Here is a 13759-nt window from a genome sequence, read left to right as displayed (position 1 = left end):
GAGAAATGATACCACCTAGCCCCAGCACATACGATTATGGTAAAATATTTTGGAACTCAAAAGGGGTAATGATAATTGATTACATGCCAGAAGTACTTTACAACCCCAGATAATCGAGTACAGCCCAAGTTTTGTAAGATTGTCAAACTGTAGAAACACAGCAGGGGATGTTGACACCTGATGTTCAATCAGTGCATGACTACATCCCAGTTCACAAGCCTAGAGCTACACATGCTTTCATTTGTCAGTCTAAGTCTGTAAGTTAAACAGTTAAATCATCCACATTACAGCCCAGACTGAGATATTAATGGTTATTAGTTGTTCTGACATTAGATCTTTGCATTCCATGGTACACAGTCTGATGTTATGGATGTTTTTTTAAATATACCATTCACGAGCATTTAAAGGAGCAGTCAGAAGAATGAGATTAATAGGGAACTGGAAGCTTGATGGATAATTAGGCTTACTGAAATGAAGGTTGATTATACTGAGAAACTATCTTGTTTCTAAAAACCTTTAACACAAAGTTATGTGAATGGCCCCTGTACACTGAGCTACTCAGAAGGTTCCAACAAGCTTTTATAACACGTATTAATTTATTTTTCCTGACACTGTTACCCAAAGTGTAGAAATGTGCACCTATTTATATAGCATTTTAATGAAGGACAAAATTCAGTTGTCACATTTTAAGCGTTACCAAGATTACACTCCCCACAATATTGATGCCATTGTGATCAACATTATCAAACTACTGTACCAACTGACTGTGAGGAACAAGGTTGGATGAATTTGAAACGGGACTTAAAAACCTGCCCAAGAAGTCCTAGCACAAAGGATTAAACATAAAATTAAAACTGTAGTAAGCTTCTGAGTCAAATAGCAAACAACACAGAAACACAAATGGTCTAACATTTAATCTCATTTGTAAACCAGTTAATATATTTAGATCAACCTGAAAGACCTTTCCTACCTTTAGTATTGACAGTCTTTGAAGTAATCTCCAATGACTCCAGAAGTTCTGTGCCAATGTTCTCTAGTTTGATGATGAGTTGCTGGGTCTCTCCATTGAAGAGCTGGACTGACACACTGGTGGAGACCTCTTCTCCAGAGGAAAGCTGCAGGGTGTGGGCAGAGCTAAAGAAGGACAACCACAAGATAAAGATGAAAGTAAGATTTTGCACAGGAAATAAATGTAAGAATTTCACTCTGTCAGTAGCAGTGTAAAGCATTAATAGATACCTAATGTTATTAACTGTCTATAAACAATCTATTGATATGCTGTAAATGATGGTATAAATGGTTGAAAAATTACACACCACCCAAAACGATGCACTCTTATAACCAAACTTTATCAAACTTGTGGCTATATGGAAATAATATTGTAGCAAATGGTTGAAAACTATGAAAAAGTAACAATAGTAATGGATACATGTTATGGAAGACATGTTTCCAGATGATATCAAATTCGGAAAGTTACCAACCAAAGTTGTCTGAATACCTATGCAAACAGCACATTCAGTTTTTGAATTTCTTTTAAATATTTGCTGATAACTAATTTTCTTATTAAAAGTGTTTTGTCTTTGAGCATGCGAGTTGGCAATATAAATACGGATTGGAAAAGAATGTGAACGTATCATTTGTTATCCAGCAGCATTTGAAAACTATTAAAGGGACTAAATACTTACAATATAATGCTTTAAATAATGTATCATTCACCCTGTATTCCCTACACCCTACAGAGAATTAAGTCTGGTTCAAGTATAATTAAAACATGTTCACGTTTTGCTAAAAAATAATTGCAACAAGTTTGAAGTGTATGTTTTTGCTTGAAATCGATTTGGTCCACCAACAGTAGCACAGATGGGTTTGGCACATGACAAACTAAGCAGAGCCACGCTAGTGCGGAACGGTAGAGGCACAGCAGCCTTTTGTGTTTGCTGTAGTGCACAAAATAACATTCACAACTACAAAAAGTGGCAGCTTTCACCTGCACTCGCACCGGCATTCAGCGCCAGGCTTTTCAAACCAGACAAAGGTCATGAACATGAAGACCGACTTTCAATGACCCGTGTTAGAAACAAGCAACAAAACACAATGAGAACACATTGTTCATTGTCATTCCATTGTTGGACAGCAGCACCAAATGTATTTCAGCTTAGTACAGCACAAAAGTTTTGTATATGTTGCCGAAATGTTACTGCCTGCTGCTCTGTGTATTACCACTGAGAAGCATAAAGGGTTTTATCACCAGCCCCTTGTTTTATTACTGTATGTGATTTGCCTGGGTGTAGTGCCAATGTGCTTAAAAACCTGTTCCCTCTACAAGTGACTCAGTATTGCCTTCTCTGCTGTGAACACTTCATGTTAAAAAGTCAGAGAAAAGGAAAAGTTTCACAAGAATTTCAGAAGTAATTGTCCACAGCACACATACAGTATCAATAAGCTCAGGTGGTCAAAGTGAAAGAAAATCTTTGCATTCACATTTTAAATGAACTGCCAGTATTCAAACCAGTCTCCAGGCTAGGTGTCTGATGACTTATTGTCACTTGGCAAGGTTATTAATGAGAAAGGTTGCCATCAACATGGGATTTAAAAATAAAGCACGAGCACTCTAGTTTCACAATCTTAAGAGCTGCCTGCTAGACTAACTGATCACTTCAACCTTACTCATCATGAAATAAGAAGCAGAACCAATTAAGCTCTGACAAAATAAAATTAGGAACAAAGTTTAAGCTTTAAAATTTTAATTAGCTCATCTAAAGGGTTTTCTAAGATTAATGAGATCCATTGGCTGATTAGTCACTCTTTACTCGCTGGGGTTACAGTTACCGATTTTGGCCAATACAAGCAATTTACATCTGTAAATGTAATGTTACACATTTATAAGGACTACAAATATTTTATGTGTGCGCTTGTTTCTCACAGAAAGATAAGCAATACAAAAGTCCAGCAGCAAAGATACTCGATGTGCATCAAATTATACAGCTAACAGATGTGAGGTATTAGTAAAATAAAATTGCCAGGGTTTTTTTTGGAAAAACTTGATCAAAGAAATCCAGTGCTTATAAAAGCTTCTTTATGAAATGTGATTGTACACTCTTATCTGTTAAAACACGCTTCGTGCTTTGTTGTTTGGTTTTATTAAATGCTTCTGTGGTGCAATTTAAGAGTTTATTTTATGTCAATGCTATATATTGAGGCACTCATCCGTATTATAGCTATCAGGGGACTTCTATTATAATCTGTGCACCTAGGGGATTTGGTGATAATTGCAGCCCTAGAGATGTCAAGAAAATAAAAGGTTAGGTATCTCGGATAATCCAAAGTGACTCAGTATTGAAGGAACATTTACAAGACATCTGAAAATATCTGAAAAGGTAAATAAAAGGGTAAAGTAATATACAGGCTAAAAGAAAAAAAGCAACCTAAGAACTAAAACCATTACAAAAGGTATTTAATTGATCAGGTTTTGTCAAGTACACAGTAATCTTCAACAAAAAAAAAAATCACAAGCAAAGCAAGAACCTGTAATTAACAGATTAACAAGGATTAATTTGATTTTTTTTTTATGTGTGCAAGAATAATTAAAAATGTGTCTTTAAGCCAAACAACTGTCTATATAAATTATTTTAGTGACAGAGCAGAACCGATTTAGATTTCTGCCTGACAGTGATGGATTTAGACATAGTTTAGAGTGGATGAGACCGATAACCCAAAACCGTCCTCATTTGCCGCCTCTTGCAGTGTTAATTATTTTTTCATTTATTTCATTTGTGAGGAAAAAATAAACTGGTGGTAATGGTGACACTTAATGATGTGTTAACGTAAGCTATTCTTCAAAAGTCCAATATAAATCTGTAAACTGTAACATTTACATGTCATCAAGAACTACACATACATAATTGTCCAGCTCTGCTGAAAGTAGACCCTAAAAATTCATTCTCTACGATTTATCAATTTCAGGCTCTGCAAATACATATTTAAAAGGTGCAAAAGATGGCATCTTATATTTTATTAGTTTTTCAGATAGCAACATAAATAGAATATTATCAAGAACAAATCAGCCCAAAAACCAAACTTAACTTACAGATGAACCTCAGGAGCACATACACAATAACACATGCTTCAGAGTTTTAGTGAACAGTTAGGGAATGAAAAAATGGAAATTTGACTGCAACATAGTTACAAACAAATTAACAAACTATTGAGAGATGTCAATCTGTCCCTCATCAGCAATAACATCTGCACACACTGTAGGCATCACATAGATAGAGTGTATCACTATCTAATACTGCATACTCATCATCTCTCATTCAAAAGTTCTCTTTATCCCTTTGGTCAAGCTTATTCCACAAATTTCCAGTGAAGTTGAAGTAAAAAGCTTGAGTGAATACATAGAAAGGTTTTATATTACCGACCCTTTTTTCCATCACCTGAGAATTCTATTTAAAAAAAATTGAATAGGATATTCCTTTTCAAAATTGGCACTATTTTCATTATACCTGGGTAACAATGGGAGGCTTTTGATTTACTGAAGCAATTAGAAATTGGAAAAGTAAATTATGAGTTTGCTTAAAAGGGTGTCTAAAATCAACAGGACAGAATAACAAGCAGTCGCCACAATAAGATTCAAAATATAGAGTCACCTCTAAAAATATTTGCACCCTTGATACTGATGAGGAAGTTTTTATGCTAAATATTTTATGCTAAATAACACTGGGACTAGGATTGGAACCAGATACTGTTGTCAGATGAGATGGAAATAGAGCCATACACCCTTCTAGCAGGTTAATGCGTATACAGAAAAGAACATCATACCTATTCTGAAAATGGTGTGGGATCTTTGATGTCATGGGACTGTTTTGCTGGTCCTAGGGCCCTTATTAAGGTTATTTACAGTACACCATGAACTCTACCAAGTGCCAGGACATACTGTTCTATTGCTTGCCTCTGCATGAAGGTTAAACTTTGCTACACATGGATCTTCCAGCAAGAAAATGATAGCAAGCACACATTAAAATCCACACAAAAAAGTTAACTGACCACAACATCAATATTTTGCAAATCAAAATATGCATCACAGGCCAACAAAGTGCCTGGACTTCAGGGATCTGGAACAATTCTCTATAGAAGAACGTAATATCCCTCCAAATGTGTTCTCCAATCTCAGAAAACATTATAAAAAAGGCTCTTTGCTGTTATTCTCGCCAGAGGAGGGTGAACAAAGTACTTAAAACGGTGTGCTAATATTTTTGGAATCCAATTTATAATCTGAGATGTGAAATTTTGGTTGATTTGATTTGAATTATTAAAAAAGTAAAATATATTCCATGTCAGAAAATTAAAATATAGCTCATTACCCGTGTTGTTTATCTAATACAGCCTTTTTTGCTCATCTTTATCAAGGAGACGACTATACAATGAATAATTTCTTAATACAATACCTAAACATTCATAGCAACCCATAAGAGATATAATATGCATTTTATGTGAATCGATCGGTTTACATACTGATACGACTGGCTGATCATTCTCTAAGGATTACATGGGCATTAATAACATTAGGATTAACATTTAGATTTGTCATTCGCTACTCTGTAAGTCTCATATAATTAAACACATTTATATTCCCGAAGGCAAGTAAACATTCATTTACTATTGTGATCTAGACTTTTTCAGTTCAGACATGCATTTGGAATAATAGTTTAACTCTCAAAAATGTAAGGTGAATGTCAAACTTTTACATTTAGAAACACTGCTGGCCAAGCGTTTCTGGTCCAGTTTTAACTTCCTTGTGAAGACAGAGCTGGGCTAGGTTCGTCACAGCTCTCGAATCTCCTTCAGCTGGCAGGTCTGCTGCCAGGCATGCCCCAGGGCACACAGAGAGAGGGAGAGCATTGCTTAGCACGGTGCTGAAGACAGCTCCTCGGGGACGTTTGCTATGTGCTGATCTTTGCTTTTTAAAACAAACTGTGCACAGCGTCTGACTTGCGTCAGGCTGCAATTAGCCAGGTGGGGAGAATTTGGTTTGTCCCAGGCTATTCCTGAATACACTCTGATATCCTGGCTGTCGACAAAAAGGTTAAACTGTGTTCATTTTGTTGATTGGCCAAAAATTACGATGCAATCACATGATTTCTCCCCTTGGTCAGAATTCTGTTTCCATAGGACTCTCCCTTGGCTTGGCATCTTGAAATAAAGTTAAAATTCTAACCTGGATAGTAATGATTGCAGTCATGTGGTTTGATAAGGTTCAGGTGCATGATGACTATTTAATCACCGTATTTCCTCAGCGTGATGGTAAATCATGGACCACAAACTCAGCTCCCCTTTAAAAGAAGCTTGCAATCAACTTAAACTTCTCCTTTAAGAGACATTGCCCAACCAATGAGTCAATTCATACTGAGCATCAAAAGAACTTTCTGCTCTCTATTCATGCATGCATGTTTTTAGAAAAACAAAGTGCAAAGTTCTTGGATTATGATTAAACGCTTTGCCATCAGAATGATTAATTGATCATTCAAGACAGACCATGATACAGTGGAGTGACTTTTGCAAAAGCACTAAATCACCTCCTTACTGGGGAAGTTGATTGGCAACAGATGATGAGATGATGTAACCTATTGAGAATGTCAAGCCTATTAAAAATAAAGATAAATCCATCCATCCATTTTCTATCTACTTCATCCAATGAAGGGCTGCAAGGGAGCTGGAGCGTATCTCGGCAAGCAAGGGCGCAAGTTGGGACAGACGCTGGACGGGATGCCAGTCCATCACAGGACACACAGACACAGAAACACACACATTCACATCAGGGCCAATTCTCCCAGAAGCCAATTTACATGCTAGTATGTCTTTGGGAGGAAACCTACACAAACACGGAGAGCACAGACAAACTCCATGCTTCTCCTCTCTCTTGGTGCCCTGGGACACAGGCCTGTCAGCTGCAAGAGATTCAACAGCTGTGACAAATCTAACCCAGCTCGGCCTTCAGACGGAAGTTTAAACTTGATCTGGTTTTATGAGTAAAAGTTTGATATTCACATTATAATCCTGAAAATTGCCCCTGGGAGAGTTCTGCTAGGCAGCAGTGCTAACCACTGCCCCACCATGCCACCCAAAAAGACAAAACTACAGAAAGTAATAATTATTCTTGCAAAACAACCCTTTCATGCCATCAGTACGGTTGAGGCTGGACTATGTCAACTCAGGTGAACTTGCTAGTAGTGGTCCCAAGTTCTTTTCAGCAAAGAGTGAAGGTTTTGTCCCTTATCAGCAAGTGTGGGGCAAGAATGCAGAAAAATGTTATTGGGTGGCATGACTTAAACTGAAAAACCTCTATAACAGAGGACAAAACACTCTTTATAGTTAATAGCATTAACCCCAAGAAAGACTCTTATTCATAATCTAAAATAATGTCAGAATATATATAAAAACAGTTTTATTCTGGAATAAACTTTGACTGGAATCATACTTGGCCAGAGGCAGGAGCTGTCAGAATTATGAGCGTTCAATGACGCGTGACTCAGAACTAATATAGAACAGAAATTTGGCTTTAGGAGACTCTGCTGCAGATATGACTGCCAAAGATTAGGTCTCATTTACAATGCCAACTGCCTTCTAGCAACTGCATAGTCCAAAGGAACAGCTATATTTTCTTTCTGTATGTCTGGGCTTACATGTTTTTTTTCTCCTGTAGCTACTTCATAACATGTCAAAAGAATTTATTTTTTTTATCTATCTAGAGCGAGGAAACATTGTGAGGAATCATGGGATATACAATGTGAATCTGAATTACCTGTTAAGTGTTTCATATGCTATGAAAAAGAACCATCTGAAGAGATTTCTAATTCTGCTTTGTGGATATCCAAAAGTCAAAGTAAGAAGCCAAGGACAGAATTGCAAAATGATCACATCTATTTCATAATCATATACCCCATGATCCATAGCAACCTCTACTTACTCTTTAAAAATATTATACTCTAGAAAGATGTTCATAAGACGATTAATGCATAAGCCTGTTTCATTCATCAAGTTACAGCCATGCTATGCTGATGAGCCCTAATAGTTTGTCTGTGGCTGCTTACACTGACTTAATTATACAAAGACTAATTAAAAATCTCATTAGAGAGTTCTACTTTCTAGTGTCTCGAAATGGCTGGAGCCATTGTTGATATATCCCATGATTAAAAATGAATATAAAAAGGAACATCCTACAGGGTTAGTGTGTTTTGAGAACAAGCCTTCATGATGAATTAAGGGAATATTAATTTTTCACATACAGTATGGCTGCTACTGTGAGTGTCAATTAAGATACCCCATGAAGAAGAACTAGTAGTTGTTGAGATGGTTCTGTCAACAAACATCTCAAAACCAGAGTTAATATTCAGTCCCACATTTTTACATTGTTACCTTGAATTGCAGTATACAAACAAATGACTAAATAGGGAAATTATGATTAATAAACATCAAGGTCATAAAGCCCAAAGGACAATGATGTGCTTTACTCATACATTTATAAACATGGAAAACTATGTAAATGTCCTTTAATGATTTTATCTGACAAAGTCAAAAGCTGTACATAATAGTATGCGACCTGTTTTATTCAAATGTATTACATTTATTAAAATGTTTTATTAAAATTAAGAATTTCATAACTGTAGTGTAGAATGCACATTAGATCAATATTTCAATTGTTCAGTTTTATTTCTACAAATGTTTAATGCGTATTTGTAAAACACCTGAAGTCAAAGGTTATGAAAAGTCTTAAGGGTTCTGCTGGGTCATTTGTTAGATATTTGGTGCCTAACTCCTTGTAAGTGTGATAGGGGTATTTGTCAGTGCCGGTATTTGGTGAGATCTAAAGTGATGAGGTAGAGGCCTATCATCATTGGGCCAGCCAGGTCCATAACAACAGCTGCATCACGGTGGGAAAATGTTCTCTGTCAATTTGTACAGGTGGGAATCAGTACAGGTTAGGGAATAACACCTGATTTCCATAAATTACCCCGTCCACAAATAATATCACCTTTGTACCCTATCCTGCATCTTATCAACTCCTGCCAAGCAGGTGGGTATGGGCCAGGTGCATCAGAAATCACCTGACACTGTGGGGAACTACAATTGTCTTTCACCAGACTACTGCCCATCTTCTGAAATTCTCAGCCACACCGCGTCACTATTTAACGCCTCTTACAGCAACAAAGGCACAGGCCGGCTTACCGAGGCAGGGAGGTGCCGAGCTGGAGCCGAGGCAGAGCAGGAACCACCTCCACAGTGCATCCGCTGGTCTTCACCCCAGCCAAATGCTCCAGGAGACAGTCACTCGTCACCCCAAACACCGACGTGTGGTAACCTGAGAACACAAGAAAGGATTAATGAATCATTCAACTGACTACAGGTAACTCACAGAATCCTTCCTTTACTTGATGTGCATGTGCATTTAGAAGACAATGAAGTATTTTGGCACAAGCTAACGGTAAGAACAAATGACAAGTTGGAGAACTGCAAGGAATTGAAAGAAGGACACGTTGCAGGAGAGATCCTTTGGAAATGGAAGAGCGTTCTATGTGTTTTCATGCAATACACTCTGGACCCTTGTTTTAATTTCGGCGATATCAGCAAACACACGAATGATATTACAAACTAGCACTGGCATTAAGAAAATTAAAGGCCTGTAGTCATACCACCTTGACTCCTGATCAAATTAAATTAGAAGAGCTGAGCAAAGCTATGTCTACTCACAATAATAATCAGTAGACCATAAGGTGACGAGGAAATTAAATTGTGAATTAGAAAGGGCACACACTGGGAATACACCAATAAGCCCCATGTTATTGTAAGCTCTTTGGTGAAGGAGATATTAATCAACAAATTGTGCCAAAATATACTTCAGAACGGTGCTTAGTTTGCTCTTCTATGGTTAATATGATTTTTGAATGAGATTATGCACAGCATATGAGCGACTCAGTAAAATAAAGAATATCAGAATAATATAAAACAGATATCATTTCCTGTGAGCATCCATGACTTTATTTTTTGCCCAAAGGGATAGATTAAGGGTTTTGTTTCATAAATAAAGCGGATATAGATATATTCTTAATGGACGGTCTTATCGCATCAGACTATCAAACCATCTGCAACAAGCACGTTTATTGACACGCAAACTGTTCACAAATTCCACATCACTGCAAAATGGTATGCTGCATACCTGGCTGTGAACCTTTTATTCAACAGTCAAAATCAAATTTGTTTGACAATCACCATCAAATGAACTATACATTCATACTGTATATAGTAAGCACATTTTTTGGCCATGTGTCCTTAAAGGCACTGGATCAGTATGGGGCCACACTGCAGTGCAATCCAGATTCTGTTGAATGAACAGCTCTCAATCTGTAAATTCCCATATGTACTGTATGTTTCACCACATACAGTATGTTTCATCAGCATTCCATGACACTGAGGAAAAAGCCGATGTGTGTTTCTGTCTTTTCAAGAAGATGTGAAAGAAGAAATTAAAATTTTACATAAGTACCTGCTTTTGTATCGCAAAACCCTTTCTTTGTGTAAAATCAGGGTGCAATATAACATGTCATTATCTCAATGACTTCAAGTACAATATGATGTACAAATTACACTTTTGCATGAATGCATGAAGTTATTAACACTGAAGTATTCATTACACATTTATGAGCATTTATGATAACAATCTGACTTTTGTTAATTAAGCAATTGATTTGTTACTAAAGTAATTAATCATGAATCAGGTTATTAGCACTGAAAAAGTTCTGAATCGAAACATGGAATTGGGGTGTATTTTAAATCTTGTATTTGTAATCTTGTAAATACAAAGTATTTTGTATCTTAACAATACTGCAGATTAAAAACATTGGCTCCTGTGCTACAAATGTATCACTGTGATTAGGAATAAAAAACTTTATACAGTAAGTCCCTGTTTAACATACTTAATGGGGATTGTAAAACCGGTCCATAAAGCGAATCAATGCTACAGTAAGCAGGGAATTAGCAGGGACCACAGGGTGTAAACATTCCCCACAAGATGTTAAGCTCAACATTTTTTTTTAGAAGAATCGATGTATTTTAGCAATAACCAGAATGACCAGAACATGACGATGACTTCTGTAATGTGCATTCACATTTTCTGAACATTGGGTTCTCAATTAGAAATTAACAATGAATGAAAGAGATTTCGTATGAGAGAGAGTTTGTTTGTGTGTGTGTGAGTGATGAACAACATTTTTTTTAAATTAAACTCATTGAAACATTTACCTTAAAAGTAAAAATGTCAATAATATTAATGCATAGTGTTCCTACAGAACACATGAAGATGAAAGCAACACAGTAATATACTTTTCAATTCAACTTACTGTATGTACAGAATAATATTACATCAAGATAGATAAAATACTGAAAGTGTAAAATTCCGAGTAAAATTACTTATACTTTAACTTAATTTAACTTATCATCTTTGTCAGTTACAAGGAAAAAGCTGGAGCATAGAAAAGACATAAAAAATAAATAAATATCTCAAACGCATACAGCTATAAAGGTGTACAGCAAAATATTTATCTATAATGATTTAATATAGTACAGTGCTATTTTGTAATGATTTTACTACAAAATTGCCATATTTTATGCTCTGGACTCCATTTTAGGGTGGAGTTTAGGTCCTTTGAATGTAGTCAGATCATTTTTAAATCCACAGTCTTAAAATGTCAATGGGACCCCCTGTACTTTGGCAGATAAGATGACTGTTGGAATACTATACACAGCTCAACAAACTGGTAATGCAAAGATAACCTGATTTGTTTTTAAAGCAATATATTTGAGGTACCTGTATTGAAGTTATTATTTCCCTTAAATGAGGGAATTTTTAATTTGCAGGTGTTTGTGCAGCACCCAAACACAAGAGAGCATAGTCACATACTGCATATCAAAAGAATATAAACAGTATAAAAAGACAGTACATATAGTATGAGTATTTTAAAAGTAAAGAGTATTAAATTGGATGTGCGATATTCTAAGACAGCCTTATGTTTCACAGAAAACTCATACTCAATTAATAAATCAAGACAACCACTGATTCATAAGTCACTGCATCATGACGCTAATTCGAAATCCACTAGATCTGTAAGCCTGCGTTGTTGTTCTTATTCTTAAATAAAAAAGGCTGCAACTCCAATGCAAAGTCAAAATATTACCTAGCAGGTAGAAACATTTAAAAACCCAATATACTGCAATATGAATGTTACAAATTGTTTTCAAACATAAATAAGTTTCATTTCTTATCCTTGGCTGTTGCCTGAGAAATTCGATTCTTCTGGTTACAGCAATGTATTCCACATGCAAGAGTGGAGGGTTTTCACTGAGGTGTATGGGAAGATCAAAGCATGCAGGTCATTACATAACCCTCATTGCTCACTTTTAGAGTTTACTGTTCCACAAACAAGAAGCCTTTCAAACGCTCAAATGGTGGTAATTTGGAAGATGACCGCATAAAAGCACAAGGAGAACAAGTAAAGGATACATGAATATCAAGTGTCCCGACTGTCAGCAAGTGAGACTGAAAGTGGATTACGCTGTCGCCACACCACAGTTACAAAACTGCATGGATGTCATAGCCCTAGAGATTTATTCCACTCTTGTTCAACCCACAGATGCAATCCTTAGTGTGAACATGACACTGTGGATCATCACAGTCCTCTTCAGGTAATTACAGGATGTGCTCAGGGACAAGCTCGTCTCGCATCATGTTTTGATCGGGACGGAGTCATTTCTTACGCATAATCAATTTCCGCCTGCTCTCCATCAAGAAGCAGCACAAACTCCTGTGACTAGAGTGTGCTTACAAACAGCTGCTGCATCATAAACTCTCAAGAGTTTCCCTAACCATCTTTGCAATGCAAAGCAGAACAGACTGCATGCTTTTGAACATACCTTTCACTTCACAAGCACCACAAACAGAACCGGTATTAATCAGTTGCTCTTTTTGTCCAGAAGCAGAACAAGATGCATATTCAATCAATGAATCAGAACTACATAGGCTGACATCACACATTACAATGGTTTTTGACACAATCCTAATTAAAGACAGGCAACTTTTGACATTTGTTGATTCATCTTCCAGACAGAAATCAAGCAATTGTAGATTACAATTAATCTATGGTGACACATATTCATAACAGGAATTAACAAGATTCTATACAAAACAACAAAATGCATCATTACAGTGGCTATTAGACATATTTACCTCCCCCCCCTCTGACTTTTTTGTGTTACATCATAACTCATTTAATTTTTTGCCTTTATCAACACATTTTTAGGCACTGTTTAATACAAAACACTACATAATGTCAAAGTGAAAACAAAATTCTACAGATTCCTCCTACATGAATTATAAAAATAATTATAAATGTAAGCCACAATATGCAATGCTTTGGAAATTCTCCTATCCCCTTCCCCCAGCTTTTCAAAAACCCTTTACTGGATTTGCTCTCAATATTCCTTTGTTTTCGTTGGAAGCTGTACTAATCAATTATTGCACTGCCCAGAGACAAATGTGTTTAACCTGAATCTTAACAGCACTTAATAGCACTCTGGTGGTCCGTTCAACCAAGAAATGGGTTACACCTGAGCATGTTTATGAGTCTCATGGTAAAGGGGGTGAATATTAATGGGCTCAAGTTACTTTCTGTTTTATATTTAGGAGGATCTGTAGAATTCTGTTTTCAAATTG

The 13759-nt window shown here is 36.4% G+C and overlaps 1 protein-coding gene across 4 annotated transcripts in view; it reads right to left on the bottom strand.

The window, feature by feature from the left end:
* trappc9 (trafficking protein particle complex subunit 9) overlaps window positions 1–13759 on the bottom strand; it is a 665954-nt gene that overhangs the window by 548530 nt on the left and 103665 nt on the right. For all 4 annotated transcript variants that reach the window (XM_015357321.2, XM_015357322.2, XM_006635851.3 and 1 more), the window contains 2 exons: window positions 9223–9355; window positions 971–1134 (listed from right to left, as the gene is read on the bottom strand). In XM_015357321.2, coding sequence (XP_015212807.2) covers window positions 971–1134; window positions 9223–9355 — 297 coding nt within the window. The remainder of the gene's footprint in view (window positions 1–970; window positions 1135–9222; window positions 9356–13759) is intronic.

The sequence above is a fragment of the Lepisosteus oculatus genome, chromosome 10, assembly GCF_040954835.1.
Source record: "Lepisosteus oculatus isolate fLepOcu1 chromosome 10, fLepOcu1.hap2, whole genome shotgun sequence".
NCBI classification, from domain to species: Eukaryota; Metazoa; Chordata; class Actinopteri; order Semionotiformes; family Lepisosteidae; genus Lepisosteus; species Lepisosteus oculatus.
This window is presented reverse-complemented; position numbering and strand designations above follow the sequence as displayed.